Genomic DNA, 17,913 nt, shown 5'->3' with positions numbered 1-17,913 from the left:
GATAACAAAGAATAGCTGTAACTAATTTTGAAGATTCATTTTTTATTTTATTCTATTCCATGTTTTTTTTGTTGTTGTTGTTTTGTTTTTTGTTTTTTTATTTTATTGAATGATTTTGAATCATCTGAATATTACAATGAATACATAAGATACAATGAATATTTAGTATTTAGTATTAATATGAATCCACCAGACTACATAGGTTACACCTACAAAAGTCATTTCTAAGCTTCAGATCAAATAGAAATAGTTCCTAGACGTACATGGTGAAATATTCTTTCCTGTTCTAGCATTATTTTTATTTTCATTATTTTTTGCTTATCCACTGGTGACACTAGTGATTCAAATTACACACTATACCTTTAAGAGAACATGTATGTTTCCACCCTTTACAGTGATTAAAATAAGACAATGTTTTGAAATGTTCTTCATTTTAAAACATGTGCAGCTGCAGTTCCAGAGCTGCAATTCTGATGTGCAGGAACAAATATTCAAAATGAAGTCTCCTGTTCCTTCCTGAAAGCCTGAAGCCACTGCCTGCTCAGCTTGACTGCTGTGTGTTTGTGTGTGTGTGTATTTTAGCAGACGCAACGCCGCGTGACCTTTCACCTCCCGGACGGCTCTCAGGAGAGCTGCAGTGACAGCGGGCTTGGAGAGCAGGAACCCAATAGCGGTGCCAGCACCACCCAGCCTCTGCCCTTGGGCTTCCCTCAGGAAGAGTACTATGAACAGACCTCACCGAACAGTCGCACCGAGGGTGACGGCAACTCTGACCCCGAGTCCAGTAAGTACTGACCGCTGTCCTTTACCAGCACATTTCAGCAGCTGACCGGGCAAAAGGCAGAGGACACAACTGTGACGGCCTCCACGTAGCCTAGGCTGATAAACTGCTAAGCAATGTTTTTATAATAAGTATACACAGGTTTTTAATTCTTCATCTGTGAACACATTCAGACGGCTGTCTTTGGCCATTGTGTCAAATTTTTCTCACATATATGCACTACTGTTTAAAAGTTTGGGGTCGGTAAGATTTTTATAGTTATATTTTTTATATAAATGTTTTTATTTATTTACTGAAAGAAGTCTCTTGTGCTCACGAAGGCAGTATTTATTTAATCAAAAACAAAGTAAAAACAGTAAAATATTATTACAATTTAAAATAACTTGTTTTCTATTTGAATATGTTTTAAAATGTAATTTATTCCTGTGATGCAAAGCTGAACTTTCAGCATCATTACTCCAGTCTTCAGTGTCACATGATCCTTCAAAAATCATTCTTATGTGATGATCCGGCATCTTAAAAACATTAGTTATTTATTATTTATTTATTTTAGTATCAATGATGATATCCATTAATATTAGTTAATCCTAAAGATAATTTTTGTGAAATATTGTGAACATTTTTGTGAATATTTTTTTTTTAATTTGATGAATAGAAAAAAGTACAGTTACATTTTGTTACATTACAAATGCAAATTTCTTAAATAAATAAATAAATAATAAATAAATACCCTTCCTGACTCCATACTTTTGAACTAGTATGTGTGTGGATTGATATATAGCAGTGTATAATTATATCCATCCTTACAGAAAATGAAAATAAGATAAGAATAAAGATAAAGAATAATTGTAATTAATTTAGAAGATTACTGTTTTGTCATTTGTGACCCTGGACCACAACACCAGTCTTAAGTAGCATGGGTATATTTGTAGAAACAGCCAAAAGTAGCCTTGTATGTGTCAGAATTATCGATTTTTCTTTTACACCTAAAATCATTAGGACATTAAGCAAAGATCGTGTTCCATGAAGATATTTTGTACATTTATTACCGTTAATATATCAAAATGTAATTTTTGATTAATAATATGCATTGCTAAGAACTTTATTTGGACAACTTTAAGACGATTTTGTCAATATTTAGATTTTTTTGCACCCTCAGATTCCATGTTGTCAAATAGTTGTGGTCCAGGGTCACATTTTATTAATGAAAATAATAATGCATAGTTACTATAAACCTATAAACTCTCTAATTTTCTTATCTTGCGACTGATTCAGCACTGTGTATTTCCACACAAGTTTTAAGTTTCATGCTTCAAATCAATGGGCACCTACTCCCATTCGGATGCTGTCCATTCATTTAGATCTGATCCAAGAAATCTCTATTTTTTCCCCTAGAAGTATTTGATTTGGATTGTTTTTCAATGTGCGCTGGTGCAGGATCAGGAATACACACAGTGTATAGGGCACATTGCTGCTAAGTGAACATTATGCTGCCCTCTGCAATAGTGCTTTGCGGAGCAAATAATGCTTGTTTAGGGAGGGTGTTTATTTGCTCAAGTTGTTATTGTTTAATGAGGCGCAAAAGAACTGGTTAGTATTTACTGCTGGGCTACTCTATATTGCACGGCCATTAGTATGACCGACCGGTCTTTGTGAATGTAAGCTCGGTAGATCTTCCTCATCACGCGGCATATAAAGCGGTCTTTGTGTTTGATTTTCGCCGTAACCCGGGGATGTAAAGCCCTTGTATCTGGAATACCGTAGGACGGTCCAGTGCGGCTGGTGGATCCTTTGATTCCTGGGTTCAGCATCATCATGAGGAAACTGTGGGGGGACTGTGATCAGCACAGATCTCTTCATCTCTTTCTGGCTTACACATCAATAATATGGTTGAATTACCATAGCGTTATTCATGTTGTTTGAGGCAACGCAAGTTTGAGAAAAAAAAAGCACAGGAGTGAAATAAATTGGCTTGCGTACACCTGCAGATATTCTCTCTGTCTGGTCCATAAATGAGACAATAGCGTCTCTGACTGAAGCGCAAATGTATTTGGGTTCTGCACTGCAGCAGAGCTATGACACTCACAGTGTTGTGTAAGAATGAATGCATTTCTTCAGCTCTACTCCTGCCAAGCTATTTACATACACATGATGGCCAGTCTTTGCTCTTAGATTAGCTGTTGTTGAACCGGCCTGCTGTCTATGATAATGCAACATGTTCTCTCAAACCGAGCTGTGTCCATGCATTTAAATCCCTATTTTCATATTAATATATACGTCAGATAAATTGGACAGCACATACATATCTCCATATAAAATGTTACCCCGGACCACAAAACCAGTCATTTGTTGCACAGGTATATTTGTAGCAGTAGCCAACAATATGGGTCAAAATTATTGATTTTTCTTTTATGCCAAAAATCGTTAGGGTAAAGATCATGTTCCATGAAAATATTTTGTAAATTTCCTACCGTAAATAAATATGAAAACTTAATTTTTGTTTATAATATACATTGCTAAGAACTTCATTTGGACAAATTTAAAGGCAATTTTTTAATCATTTAGATTTTAAAGCTTATTTATTTAGCTTTCAGACAATGTATAAATTTAAAAAAAATTACCCTTATGACTGGTTTTGTGCTCCAGGGTTACAAATGTTTTGACACCCCATTTCTATATGGTAAATATATATATATATATATATATATAATACATTTATTTCACTGCAAAAAGGATGATGCCTTGTACAGTTTGAGTTTCAAACACAACAGTGAGTGATGATGCAACTAAACCACTGAGCTATTGAATAAACACTGATCTGTTGGAGATAAACCAAATGAATCAAATGAATTTGACATCCTGTGTGATTTCAAGGGTTAGTTCTCCCAAAAATTACAATTCTGTCATCATTTACTCACCCTCATGTCATTCCAAACCTCAATGACTTTGTTCATCATTGAAACACTCAATGATTTCTGTCTCCACTGAAAGCCATTCTACAAAACTGTTCACGCTTCAAAATAAAACCATAAATCAAGGAGTTTCATCCAAGTCATCTGAAGAGATATGATTACATTTATAGGCTTTTATTCAAATGTAAACATTGATCAACACAATACATAGAGCACATAAATATTGTCAACAGAAGTTAAAACGTTTGTGCATACCATATTTGATGTATTTGCATTAATCAGAAATCTCTGTTTCATTAAAAAGCAGAAGACTTATGGGTGTGGAACAACATGAGGGTGAGTAGTTAATCTTCTGTGTGTGCTCAATAATGTGACATGAAAATAGCATTTTGTCACACCACTGCTTTTCGGAAAAAGTAATTATTAGTAACTTCCCAGCTATGGTAGGGAGTTAAAGGATAAGTTCTCTTCCAGAATAAAAATTTCCTGATAATTTAATCACCACCATGTTCATGTCTTTTTTTCTTCAGTTGAAAATAAATTACAGTTTTTGAGGAAAACATTCCAGAATTTTTCTTCATATAGTGGACTTCAAAAGGGATCAGCCAGTCCAAATTGCTGTTTCATTGCAGCTTCAAAGGGCTCTACACGATCCCAGCCGAGAAAATAAGGGTCGTATCTAGTGAAACAATCGGTTATTTTTAAAAAAATAAAAATGTTTTAACCACAACTGCACCCATTATGTAATCATGTTGAAAGGTCACACATGGTTAGTTTTTTGTCTGTGTACTCCGGTTCATAAAGGTAGGGTAGGGTGAAAAACACCATTAGCTGACGTTGTTTTAACTTTTTTTTGCAAGGGGCGTTTGACTTTCTTTGCACGTTTGCTTTGTAAACACCGGGTTGGTATTTCCGCCTACGTCAGAGATGACCTTTCCAACATGACTGTGTAATGCGTGAAGTTGAGGTAGTGCAAGACAAGCATTTGTGGTTAAAAAGTAGGGAAAAAAAGAAGCACTGTTCTGTGATCAGCAGTGAATCTCCATCCGTAAACCAGAGGGCGCTCTTGTGCGAAAAACTCTAAATATGCCCAAAGAAGACAGCCAGGAAATCATGATCGCTGCAGCTGAATAAACAGAAGATTTAACTGCTTTCATTGATTCAACGTGACTAATAAACAGATGACTACGACAATGTATGGTTTATCTGAGTTATGATCCTTATAATACAGTATAATTACTTTATCACTGCTTCGAATACTATGAATACTATGCATGCCTTATTCTGTGTAAAAAGCCATATCGTCTCACAGAAGGATTTATTTCAAACACTCAACTGATGTTGTGAAGTGAGTTTGGATTGAAAACATGTTATCAAATGAGGTATTTTCACATGCTTTCAGATGTAGCAGCATTTCTACACAGAGCCGTAGTTCACTGAGAAATTACGCAAATAACTGTCATTATTGTGAATGATTTCTTTCGATCTCATAATCGCACAATTAAATCATCTTTGATAATTAACGCGAAATACCGTAGCTTGTCAGTGAACTACGGCTCTGTGTACTAAAAGCTGTTCCATCTGAAAGCACCTGCTGGAGATTTACTACTGATTACACAACGCATGACACTCGCCTTCGATTAATCGTGCAGCCCTATCTCAATTTGTACATTTTTTTAGAAAATGACCAATAATTTTGCTACGTAAGACCCTTATTCCTCGGCTGTGATCATGTAGAGCTCTTTAAAGCTGCACTGAGACTGCAGTTTGGACCTTCAACCTTTCGATCCCCTTTGAAGTGCACTATATGGAGAAAAATCCTGTAATGTTTTCCTCAAAAACCTTAACTTCTTTTCAGCTGAAGAAAGAAAGACATGAACATCTTGGATGACATTGGAGTGAGTAACATATCAGGAAATTTTTATTCAGGAAGTGAACTAATCCTATACCAAGTAGCCATTAAAAGTCAACTGTTTGGTTACATTCGTATATTCTTTTGTGCTGAGCAGAAGAAAGAAGCTCATTCAGGTTGGGAACAACATGAGCATGAATTCTAGAATTTTTATTTTGGAGTGAACTATTCCTTTAAGTAGTGCATTTTTGATGTTTGAATATGTTGCAGTCATATTTAGGCTTAGGGCTATGTGCAGTTTAATATATTAGAAATGTCATATTCCTGACATGCGCTGGATGGCTTGTACACCACATTCGACAAACTAATAATTCCATATCTGACCTTGTAATTTTTTTGTGTATTTTTTTCATACACCGAGAGATAACAACAGGCTGGATAATGGGCTGCTTCTGTGCATCATCTTGTAGAAAGGAACAAACTATAACACTAGCAGTGATTTGCATATGCTAAGTGATTGCTCTGTGGCTCATTAATATTCTGCGATGGATGCATCTCAGGCTTCATAAAATCAGCCTTGTAAATGGGAGCACGACGTTCGTGTCATTTGGGAACTGGGTTAATTGGCAAAGTGGACACCTTTTTTTTTTTTTTGGTAATATATTTCTTTTCCCCCCCTCTATCTGGAGGCTAAATTGCTCTCAGGTAATTCAGTTACAACAGACAGCAAATGATACACGAGAAATCCGAGAGGGAATTCTCAAGTCAATCTTCTTATCGCACTGTTTCTTTTCACTTCAACTTCATCCGTTCAAGCAAACCATTCTTTGTACACAGAATCTATCATTTATTCTATTGTCAAAGCACAAGCCGAAAAACCTGAAAGCTTCCAAACTGACAGCCTCATGAATAAACATGAGCAATCCAACGCTGCTTAAAATGAAAAATACATCATGCACTTTTATCCCAAGATTATTTGCTGTTGTGCAAAAGCCAGATTGATAAAAATCATGTCATTTATTTATAATCAACAGAAGGGCGTCAGGCAGAAGAGAAAAGGCTGACGTCATCTTCTCGAGCGTGATGGGACCCCCAATGTGTGCTCGTCGAGGACAGAAGTCAACCGTCTCATTCGGTCCCCATTTCCTAGCCCAAAAGTTCACTGATAAAAGCTGACGCCGTGGTTGAGAGTTCAAAAAGAGAGATAGATCCCCTCTCTGTTGACAGACTCTGAGACTGTGAGAGGAGTGCATCGGAGGCGTAGGGAGCCCAAGACGGATTAGATATGGTTTTATCAATGAGCAGCAGGCAGCTGTAGCTGTGGCAATCGCTTATCTTGTCGTCTCAATTTGAAAAGAGTGAGAACAAGAGAGAGAGAGAGAGCAAGACGAAGGGGGATTGAGAGAAAGAACAGAGAGTACCGGTGGCAGACCCAGGGAAAAGGTGACGTGAAGCGGGTTTACGTGCGGAAAGGTGGCGTGGCAAGGTCTCGCGTGTCATCGCGGCTTGAGTAATAGCGGCTGGAAAAGCAGAGGATACGACGATGTATTTCTGCGCTCCTTTTTTAAAACAGCATCTTTATTAGGCCGCCCGCTTTTGGAATAAAGTTCATGTGACATTTATGTTACTGTTATTTATGAGGCAGGAGGCCGTTCGTTTTATGGCTCCTTTTTGCTTCGCCTCCTCAGGCTTTCTTTATCAGACGGTCACCAGTAGAGTTTGCTCATTTTTGCCACGCTGTGCTCCGAGCGGCTCACATTTGCCACGGCCTCTGGCCGATTGGCTAAAGACTCCATTCTGCTGTTGTCGAATTAGCATGGACGTTGTTGTCTCTCTGCCACCACCCCGTGCTTCCCTCCTCCCGAACAGCTGGCAGAGGGAAAAGGGAACTTCTCATGCAATTAACATTTTTAAATCTTCGCTGTCCCTTCAGGCGGCCAAACCTTTGTACTTAACATCAAACAGTATTATGCATTAAAGTGTATGTTTGGGATCGGTGCCGCCGATGGAATCCAGGTGGTTACGTGTTTGTTAAGCAAACAAACTTCTTTTTTTCAGGTTTTAACACATCGTTTGGACACACCGTGTGTGAAATACAATTATATTAAGCTTTGCCTTGAAAGTGTTGAGTCTGGTCTTTGTGATGAGGTGAATATTACGCACTACCAAGCTAATTTGCCGTAATGGTGTGCTTCGTGATTGCATGAGTCACATTGTTTCCTTCCAAATAAGTCAGATTAATTACATAAGGGTTATTTATAGATCTGTACTCATGCAGCATTGCAGCGTGTGTTGATTTACACCCTTAATAAGCCTCGCAGACGTCGGACCGGTGGGAAAATGGTAGCAATTGCATTATGTTTTGTACGGCCACCAGGTGACAAATGGAAAAGAGCAGCCAATGAAGATGCAAACAAGCTGCGCTCAGACATGATTTAGCTATTCTAAAAGTCAAAATGTCCAGTACAACCTGTCCTTCAACTAAAAACAACCCTATGGGTCATTTGTGCAAGCACCTTATTATGACCTGTATTTATGTTTTAAAGTTAGCGTTCTCTAGCGGGCGTAAAAATAATGACAGTGTTGTGTTGTGATCATGAAATGACGTATGACTGTCATTACCAATCAAAATGCATGTTTATTTCAGTTCAGTGGACCTCATTCATGAAACACGAACAGAACAAATTTTTGTGTTAATCATTCGTAAAGTCATTCTGACGTAAACTTTCGAATTCATGAAAATGTTTGTTGGTACAAATTTTTTTTTTTATTTATTTATAGCTGAGTTGATTATTGTAAAACACAGCGCTCGTCACTGTCACTATTTACCCAGCCGTAAATGAGGGGCGGGACAAATACCGACCAACCATGTTACAACAATGGAAAGTCAATATTACTGGTTAGTGCTTTTTTATATTTACTGTAGTCAAATTCTCAAAAATGAGATGCTACTAATACATTGCCACCATGGATATTCGACATCATAGCAGCTAAAGCGGAAAAACGCTGTGCCACCAAAGCGTTCTCAAGCCACTGGCTGACCATTTCAGAAGAGCATGTGACATTTTTTGGAAGCTGGCTACAAACTCTTTGGTGGACACGCGAATATTTATGGGTTAGGTATATAGCCTATTAATCTTTTTTGCATTTATGCAATATACTGGAGCCAAACCTGAGAAAGTAGACCTGATATTCCACTGTGTTCCTGGACATGCATTTTACATGCTGTAAACCATAGGTGGGGATTATGCTAATTGTGAATGATTGTGAATCCGGAGGAGAGTTTTCGGGAAGATCTGTTTTATGTGCAAATTACTCAGAATTTACTCATATATTTATGCAGGTTTCTTAAATAAGGCCCAGTGTGTGGACTTTTTCCACCGATCTCACAATAATTCGTAAATATTTTACTAGGTGGCTAATTCGTACAAATGACCACACCTAATCCCACCCCTAAACCTACCCTCACAGAAATTGTGCAAAATCATGATTTGTAGTGCATTTACATTTTATGAGCACATGCATTCTTTAGGATCGAACCCATGATCACATGATTACATATTGTCGCATAACGCAGTGCTCTATTAACTGAGCTACAAACAACCCAAATTATGATGCAGATATAAGAGTACAAAACATTAATTTGAAAGTGTCCTGTTGCCAATAGGGGCGCAATTGTAGTATACGTTCTGATAGGTTGTGTTTCAGGGATTTTGACTAACAACCTATACAGGCATATTGGTTCACGGACAGATTGGTCCAGCAGTGTAGGCTACAATGATCTGTTTGGTAGGGCTGGGAAAATAAATCGATGCATCACATATTAAGAAATGATTCTGCATCGATTCTGAGATTTGCATCTCTCTTGATTCTGAGCTTAGTTTTTAACACTGCATTCTTTAGAAACAGCCATACTCTGCTTGCTTCCAATTCCTTATACACACTTGAACCTAAAATATTCATGCATGAAGTTCGAAAAGGTTGAACCGATTTACAAGGGTGGTTCACAGTGGACTGTGTTTACATTATTCTTGCGTCATAAAAGCGTTTTGAGCCGAGGTGCAATTACGTGATTCAGCCAAATGGAAAACTCTTCTTCGCGAGCATTTGAGTGTGCTGTTAAAAACTAGATTAGAGTGCCATCAACTGAGCTCAGAATTGTTTCCAGAGAAAATTGCATTGCATTCGGAAAATCTCAGAATTGATCCACGCATTGCGAAGCATCGATTTATCATTGCAGCCCTACTATTTGGTCATGTGGTCTCATCATGACTGCCTTCATGAAGTAAAAACAGTAATATTGTGAAATATTATTACAATTTAAAATAAAGGTTTTCTGTTTGAATATATTGTAAGATGTAATTTATTTCTGTGATGCAAACCTGAATTTTCAGCATCATTACTACAGTTTTTATTATCACGTGATTCTTTAGAAATCATTCTAATATGCTGATTTGCTGCTCAAGAAACATGTTATTATGAATGTTGAAAACAGTAGTGCTGCTTATTTTTTGTGAAAAATGTTTGTTTTTGAGTAATATACATTTTAAAAGAACAGCATTTGAAATAAAAAACATTGAAACATAAATGTCTTTACTGACCTTCCTGAATAAAGTAATAATTCCTTTTACCTCATTCTTTTGAATGGGAGTATAAAATAATGCATTACTGAAATAGCTGAATTTTTTCATGAATTTTAAACACATCTTTAAGCCAATGTTTTCAGAAATGTTACACAAGAATATAAGGAAAATTCTGAATGGATGCAGTTGTAATGCCACATTCATTAGATTTCCTTTTAAGTGAATTTACGCAAATGTTCGTCTTGAATCATATATGCAGATTAATGAATGCATATATAGCTTATAAAGTGCCTTCATGAAGTCCATTTTACTTTTGAATGTAAAGACCTTCTCATGCGTCTACAGTGCAGCCTAACAGATTTAGTCTCAGGGAGTCTCCATTTTACTAGCTAAAAGCATGTTGCCGCTGCGTCATTAGTGAAGTATTAGTCATTGAGAGAGATTTCCTGATGTGTAGCATATGGCCTCGTGTGACCAGCTTATGTCTTGCCTTTCTAAGATCTAATCTGGTGTATGAAAAAAATAAATTCAAATAAACCAATCCATTTTATTCATTCTAAATATAATAAGATTACAGTTTTAACAGTGCCCATACACTTTCAGAGTAAGAGCTTTAATGTATACTTTCCCTAAGTGCATTCATGGGTAATTTTTGTTATTGTTTTCTGCCGCAGTATTTAGATCTGAAACATGCATGGAGTTGCTTTAGCCTACGATATTAAATGCTCTCTCTCTCTTTCACTTTGGCAGAGTGTAGCTGTTATTGCTGTTAGTGGTTTAACAGATGCTAGGTTGGCCTTTTCGGATAATCTCAAGCGGAGCATGTAAAACAATGTTATAAACACGGCATAAGTGATGGGACGCTGCGTAAAACGCATTTTCATTAAATCAGGCTGCCTATTATTTTATTCAGTTATCGGTAATGAATGTGTAGCTTAATTACACTACATTTTGTTTTCCATTTCCCAATCAGAAACCTCCCCGGGAACATTGTACTCAAAATTGTGATCTTTTATAGGTACAGATCTTTCTTACATCCAAAAATATTTGCTAATTACCACCGGGAGAACAGGCCGCATGTCTAAAGCTGTTTGATGGTGCTTTTATTTCGTTTTTAGTATATCACATCAGGGTTTAGTGTAAAAAAAATGACATTGTGAAATAATATGTGCTTGAGATGAAAACATATGTGTCAGTCACTGACTGCGAGTCAGTTGAGACATGCTGAAAAGCAAGCAGTTTTAGCTGTTTTCATCATAATAGCAATATTCTGACTGATTTAAGTGTAATATCCCACTCAGAGTTGTAATATGACACAACTGCATCAAAGCGATGCTTGTATTTCAACCATCATAGCAAGTCATCTCATCTTCGGCCCAGCATGCATGAATGCTTGAGTTTAAAAGGAATAAAAACAGACGAGAAATGAAACGACTGGAATGAAAAAGCTTTTTTTGCTCGCACGCTTGTTAAAGACCTTCCACGGGACACCAGTAATCATATTGGGACGGTCACTTGAACCAAACCATATTTGCAAAGTTGGCTTCTCTTGAGCTAAACAAATAACTGATTTTGCGCTGCAGGGTTTTGGAACCTATTTCCAGCTGCCGCGTTAAGACCGAGTTAAATTAAACCAGCGGCGGGATGAATGTACACATTTTTAGTATTCCCATGCCAGTTTTGCCCCTTTTTCTTTTCTGTCTTTTGCCTGTTTCATGTCTGGCCCCGGTCAGGTGGGATTTGATTGGTTTCATCTGTTTATCCGTCATAGCCAAGAGGGTTTTAGGGAAGAGTTGACTCTTTGAGCTGATATTGAGGGAAACCTGTGTTTAGTCTACTTCAAATGCCATTGATAGTTGTCTTGGGGAGACGATGTATTGATCTGGAAAGTCAAGTCAAAGCACTAAAATCTCCTTTGTTTCCCTGGATGAGTTAGGAATGTGTCATACAAGAAAGCTCCAGAACAGTGTGTTAAGCAGCTGTGTTTTGGGGATTGTGGCAAAAATTAAATTAATAAATACATTTCTACCTTTGTTCATAATACGTGTTCATTTATACGTGTTAGAAAATGATTCGAATGATTAAAAATGTACGTTTTGTTTTTTTAGTTTTTCTTCAGCAATGATTCTGATTGTTTTTCCTCATATTATCCACATACAGGGAATGATATAAATCAGGAATTGCACTAAAATGAACCAAATCAATTCAAATATTGCAGGTGTGTGTGTTAATTCAGTCCGTCTTGAAAATATCCTGCTAGTTTGAGTACACAGAGCGAATTTCTATAAGCTTTTATTGGTTTGAAATCATCAGATTAGCTTTTTAATTAACATTTATAAAGGGGATTAAATAACTTTTTAATGAGGAGCAGATACCTTTTGCCGATAAAATATCCATAACTGCCTTCAATCCGGCAGTCACTAAGAATATGTCCTTCAGGACGTTATTTGGAGACTCATTTGAAGTGTTTTCTGTATGAACGCGGGTTCTGAATGAAAACCCACCGCAGAACTCTCTGACTGGGATTTCAAAGGCTCTGACAATTAAAACAGCTATTCGGCGCTTGTTAACATGTTCAGTAAGTCTCATGTCTGATTTGGAGGATGGATCAATAGCTGTCACGTTTGATTGCATCTCTGGATAAAGTATTCTGAACTCCGTGGGGGAACTTCAAACGCCCAGCTCAGAAGCACTTGCTAACAACTGACTATCAAGGCGATGCGTCTCATTTTTCTGACAAGTAATGTGATTCTGAAAATCGAAATCACCTGTTCTTGAAAAAATGAAGAAGAAAGAAATACAGATTCACAAAGTGAAAGATAATTAAAAATGCATGCGCTCTCTGCAATTGGAGCAATTCACACGCTAGCGGAATCGACAGGTGCTGAAGGTTTGATAGTGGAGATCTCTTTCTGAAAGTTGGACCTGACTTTCAAAGTAAACTCTGATGCTTTATATGAGTGTTATTGCTCACTGTGTTCCAAACTAAGCTGGACAGATTCATTGTAGATTCATTTTAAACTTGTTTAGGTTTCTACACGACTTAAAGAATCAGAAATGTGTCAGAAAGAAATCAGAATATTTAATTTTATTTTATTAGGCAGCGGCTAATGAGTTGCTATTTACACTAAGTGAAAATAGTGTCACAGAGTGAAAATTGGTCTTTGACACTGGTGACATAAATACATCCACATTAATACTTTAAAACACACCACACATTAACAGCACAACATAAAATGACACAAATTTAGACAACTAACTCAACCCCAAACATTCCTTACACATTACAAATCATCATCCACAGCAGTATATATATAAAAAAAAGTCTATTTTATCCATTAAATCCATTAAACACTGTACTACCAAGCACTCTCTTGCATTTCCTTCAAACAATAATCCGATTTAAAATTACTATTGGGATAAATGATTTTTTATAAGCATTTCTTCTGGCCATTATTGCATAAGTGCAAATAGCTATAGATATGTTAAAATAGCAGGATTTTCTGCTATTTATACTACTTATTCCAAATAGTGCCAATTATCTGCACCTTGGTATTGTAGTACATTATAAAACAGTATGCAATAATAACGTATTGGGTGTGAATTATAATTTTAATTCAAATTATTAAATGTATCCCACCTTATTGGGACAATAAAGCCCTCCCTACACCTATCCTAACCCTACCCGATAATTTATTTTCAACTTTTTAATTATTTCCTTCATTTTAATAGAAAAGAATGTCTTTCCAATAGTGTTGACTAGTCCAATCACATGTTGGTGGGCGGAGTTAGTGTAAATAGCCTCTGCCAACAAGGCGGGCTATTTGCACTTAGTAATAGACACTCTGTTTATTTTATTTTATTAAATTGAAAATTGAAATTGAAATGCATTTGCAAATAAACAGCATTTGCCATTGAAAGTTACTTTTTTGTATGCAGATATTCAAACTACTTTTTATTATTAGGGTACAATGGGGCTAAAAGCTCACCATAAGAAAAAAATGTGCCGTTCACTGCGCCTAAAATATATAATTGCAGAAAAAATATATATGTTTGTATTGAACATTTATGGTTTATTGTGTGTCAATAAACCATACAAGTCGTTTATTTCGATTTAAAATCTTAAAAAGGTATGAGGTGGCAACTAGGGCCTTTTACCCCACACACAGGGTAAAAGGCTCTCCAGCATGGGGTAAAAGACACACAGTATTGATATAAAAACTTTAGCTAAAATAATGTTTTTTAAATAATACTTGATACTTGTTAATACTTGTTTAAACAATCACTTTAGCAAAAGTTTGTGCTATTTTCTGCATATTTTGAAAAATAAAATAATTAATTTTTGTTTAATAAATATACTGTCATTAAAATGTTAATATAAAAAAGGTAAATATAGAAAAAAATCATTTTAAAATGTAAAGATTCTGAAAGCATTTAATATAGCTTTACAGTAGCAACAGCAAATTATATTTTATTATATGATATGATTCATATCATGTTTTTAAATATGATGGTTTCATTCTAAACATGGTGATTATCTCTAAGATGGACACCCAGCATAATATATGATATTTGCCATCTGAATCTAACAATGTCATGTCAACAAATGGAAAAGTCAGCCATTTATTTTTTATCATGTTAATCATTGTGTGCTTTTTAGCCCCAACAGCAGGGTTTCCTTTTACCCCAAATACCATACTTTTCCATATTCTTTCGTTATTTAAAAACTGTTGCTTTAATTATCTTAAACAAAACTAAAAATCATTAAGAATACATTTGTCTCAAAATACATGCATCCATTTTAACGATTCTCATTTGCTGCTTAAACATTTTAACATTTTAAAAAACGTAAGCACAGAATCAACTTTGCGCTGCAGCCCATGATCATGTCAAGGATCAGACAAATTTGCACATGCATCTTGAAAAGCGAATGTTTTAGAAAGTGCTACGCCACGTTTTTGTGCCATCTAGTGGTTCAGAGGAGTGTTTCATGCAATTTAATGCAAATTTATATCATAAATAATAACAAAATAGATAAATAAAATAAAAATAATCATAGCATATTCAACCATTTATATTTTAATTTTCTTGCAACTGAGGAGGTTATCAGACCTAGTGTTTGTTCATCCGTGACCAGAACACGGACGGGCTGCAAAGGCACTTCTGTTCATGACACTTTGAGGCTTCATCATCTAAATGTCATTTTGATTACGTTTGTCCCAAATGGCATGATTTCGGTGGCCACTTTCATGTATGGCTGCCAGAGAAATATGTAGAGCAGCTCATTATCAAAGCATTAAAATGCCAGGATGTATGTCTTGGATACACATCAATTTTTCATGCTCTTGATTCACTTTGTGAACAGAACCAGACTGCAGACTCCAGTTCCATCAATCAAACGCATTTTGTTAGAAGTCTATCATCCTTCAGAAACACTCGCCTCCTTGACGTCAACAGAATCCAGCCTGCTGGTGCAAGGGGTAGGATCGAACAGCCTGCTTCCTCATTCGGATGCAACAGGAAAACAGAAAGCCACTAAAAAATTGATATGTTAATGTTTTATTAAATGCAATTTGTTACCAATAGCTTTAACAAGATTGTTTGTCTCTTACACAAACAGTAAGTCCTGAAAACCTCAGAAATGTCACATGGAGACTAAATATAAGCTGCGGAAGTTGAAATTTAAGCGTATTATATTATTTATTCCGCTAATTTATATTCATTTAATTTATTTGTTTAGCAGCGCTAATAGACCATGCAGTCTTTTTTTGTTTTTCCATTTGAGGGCATTTGCTTAAAGAGCCCAAATTAAGAGTATTTTATATTATTATATATGACATTTTATCACAAAGTGTGCCTGCGTCTGATGTTAGGACAGTTGTGTCTACACAGAGAAGTGGGTCTCTAAAATATGCCACGGCGAATTGATTAAAATGCATGTCCTCACCTCTTTCTCATTTTTCATATGCAGACAGTGGCAAGGATAAAGATGGGCCTCAGATAGGATTATTGACCAAAATAACCGAGCGTCAATATGGTCTTTTAAAGCAAAACAGACTCGGCGTCTGAGAGGTGGTATTTTCGGTGACAGTTACGTTATTGACCCGTGTCATTTTTTGGTGTCTCGTTAATAAACCGCTGAAGCCGTTTTAGATGTAGCATTAGTGAAAATCGTGTATTGCATATTCATGAAATCAAACATCTGCAAATTCCTCTGTAAACTAGGCCGTTCAATCTACCTACAGTATGTGGGCTATTTAGGATTGATGTATTGAGAGAAAACCTTCCCTATTGTTATATGAAAGCAAAACGTAGCTCGCTCCGTTTCCAATTTATCAACAAGAAGAGTAAAATGCAGCTAATACGAGGCCGATCGAATGTGAATAAGTAATCTTTTTTAGCTCCTAGTCCTTTATCTTCGCGCAGGTCAGTAGGATGTAATCTAGGCGCGTGTGCGTGTGCATGCAGGAAGCGGATTACTTGGTGGCACCCTGTGGTCCGGTAATCAATGTGAGCTCTGATTCGTTGATAAATTGGTATTCTCAAACAAATGGATGACTTCAGAAAGAGCTCGGGGCCAGTAACACAGACAGATGGAGTGTGGGAACAAGGGAGCTTTGCTGAGTGGAGGAAAAAGGATTTCATTTGGGACACACGGAGGATGGATTAGACTTGCCCTGGCAGGAAGTGTTTGGGCTAACAAAATATGACAGGAGCTTTTGAGGGCTTGACACTGAACATGGAGGCCTGGCAGAGGCGTAGCCTCCGCGCAGAAGAGCTGGTGCATTCATCACATTTGCCATGGTCAAGTTCGCAGGCCATGCTGCTGCTACCGAGCATCTGTGGGACCTCCAGGCAGCGGAGCAGCAGGAGGGTCAAGCAGTTGCCTGCCACTTTGCGCTCACCAGGCGAGCCACCAAAGTGCACCTCTAGCTGCCGAGCCGACTAGCCACGAGTGTCCCTGTGCCCTGGTTCTTCTGCGCACCTGCTCGGTTGCATTGATTTGCTCTCATTCCAGGCGGTCCTAACTCCCAGGGGTTTCAGCTGTTCAGCATCTGTCACGCCATGCAGAATTTTCCATGTTGAACCAGATACTGTATATAAATCTTTATTTACCATGTTGCAGCTCTCTAGTTAAAGGAAGACTGACTTTGCTTGTGTTCTGTGAGGTTTCATCATACGACCATGAGTCCAAACACAAGATACAGTATGGAATTATGCACAGTCATTTACTGCTGTGGTCAAACACTAGCATTACATCAGAGCCATAATTTCAAACATTACTGTTAAAAAGAAAGAAAGAACAAGTAATAATACACTCACAACCTTTAAAGCATTATATGCCTATTTGTATTATTTATGGTACATGTATAGTAATAGTAATATACCAGCCTACTTGAAAAATAATCCACATTTAATTTAATTTTATTTTATTTTGTTTTTCTGCAAATCTATCTGTCCTTTCAATTATTATTATTATTATTATTATTATTATTATTATTATTATTATTATTATTATTATTATTATATAAGAAAAAGAAAGAAAGAAAGAATAAAAGGGGAAATTGGCATTAATAATAATAATACTTACAACCTGTAAAGCATTATATGCATGTTTGTCTTATTTTAGTGTGTATGGTAATATTAATATTCCATCTTACTTGAAAAATTAGCTACATTTTATTTTAAGTATCACATTTTATAATTATTTTTATTATTTTTATTTTATTATTTTTTTTTATGATATATATATATATATATATTTTTTTTTTTTTCTGCAAATCT

The 17,913-nt window shown here is 36.4% G+C and overlaps 1 protein-coding gene across 3 annotated transcripts in view; it reads left to right on the top strand.

The window, feature by feature from the left end:
* Window positions 1-17,913, top strand: part of pcdh11 (protocadherin 11) — a 247,973-nt gene that overhangs the window by 163,125 nt on the left and 66,935 nt on the right. For all 3 annotated transcript variants that reach the window (XM_051127679.1, XM_051127682.1, XM_051127681.1), the window contains one exon: window positions 583-784. In XM_051127679.1, the coding sequence (XP_050983636.1) occupies window positions 583-784 (202 nt within the window). The remainder of the gene's footprint in view (window positions 1-582; window positions 785-17,913) is intronic.

Source organism: Labeo rohita, chromosome 14 (genome assembly GCF_022985175.1).
Source record: "Labeo rohita strain BAU-BD-2019 chromosome 14, IGBB_LRoh.1.0, whole genome shotgun sequence".
Lineage (NCBI taxonomy): Eukaryota > Metazoa > Chordata > Actinopteri > Cypriniformes > Cyprinidae > Labeo > Labeo rohita.
The sequence above is the reverse complement of the archived record's forward strand: the minus strand, read 5'-3'. Positions and strand labels throughout refer to the sequence as shown.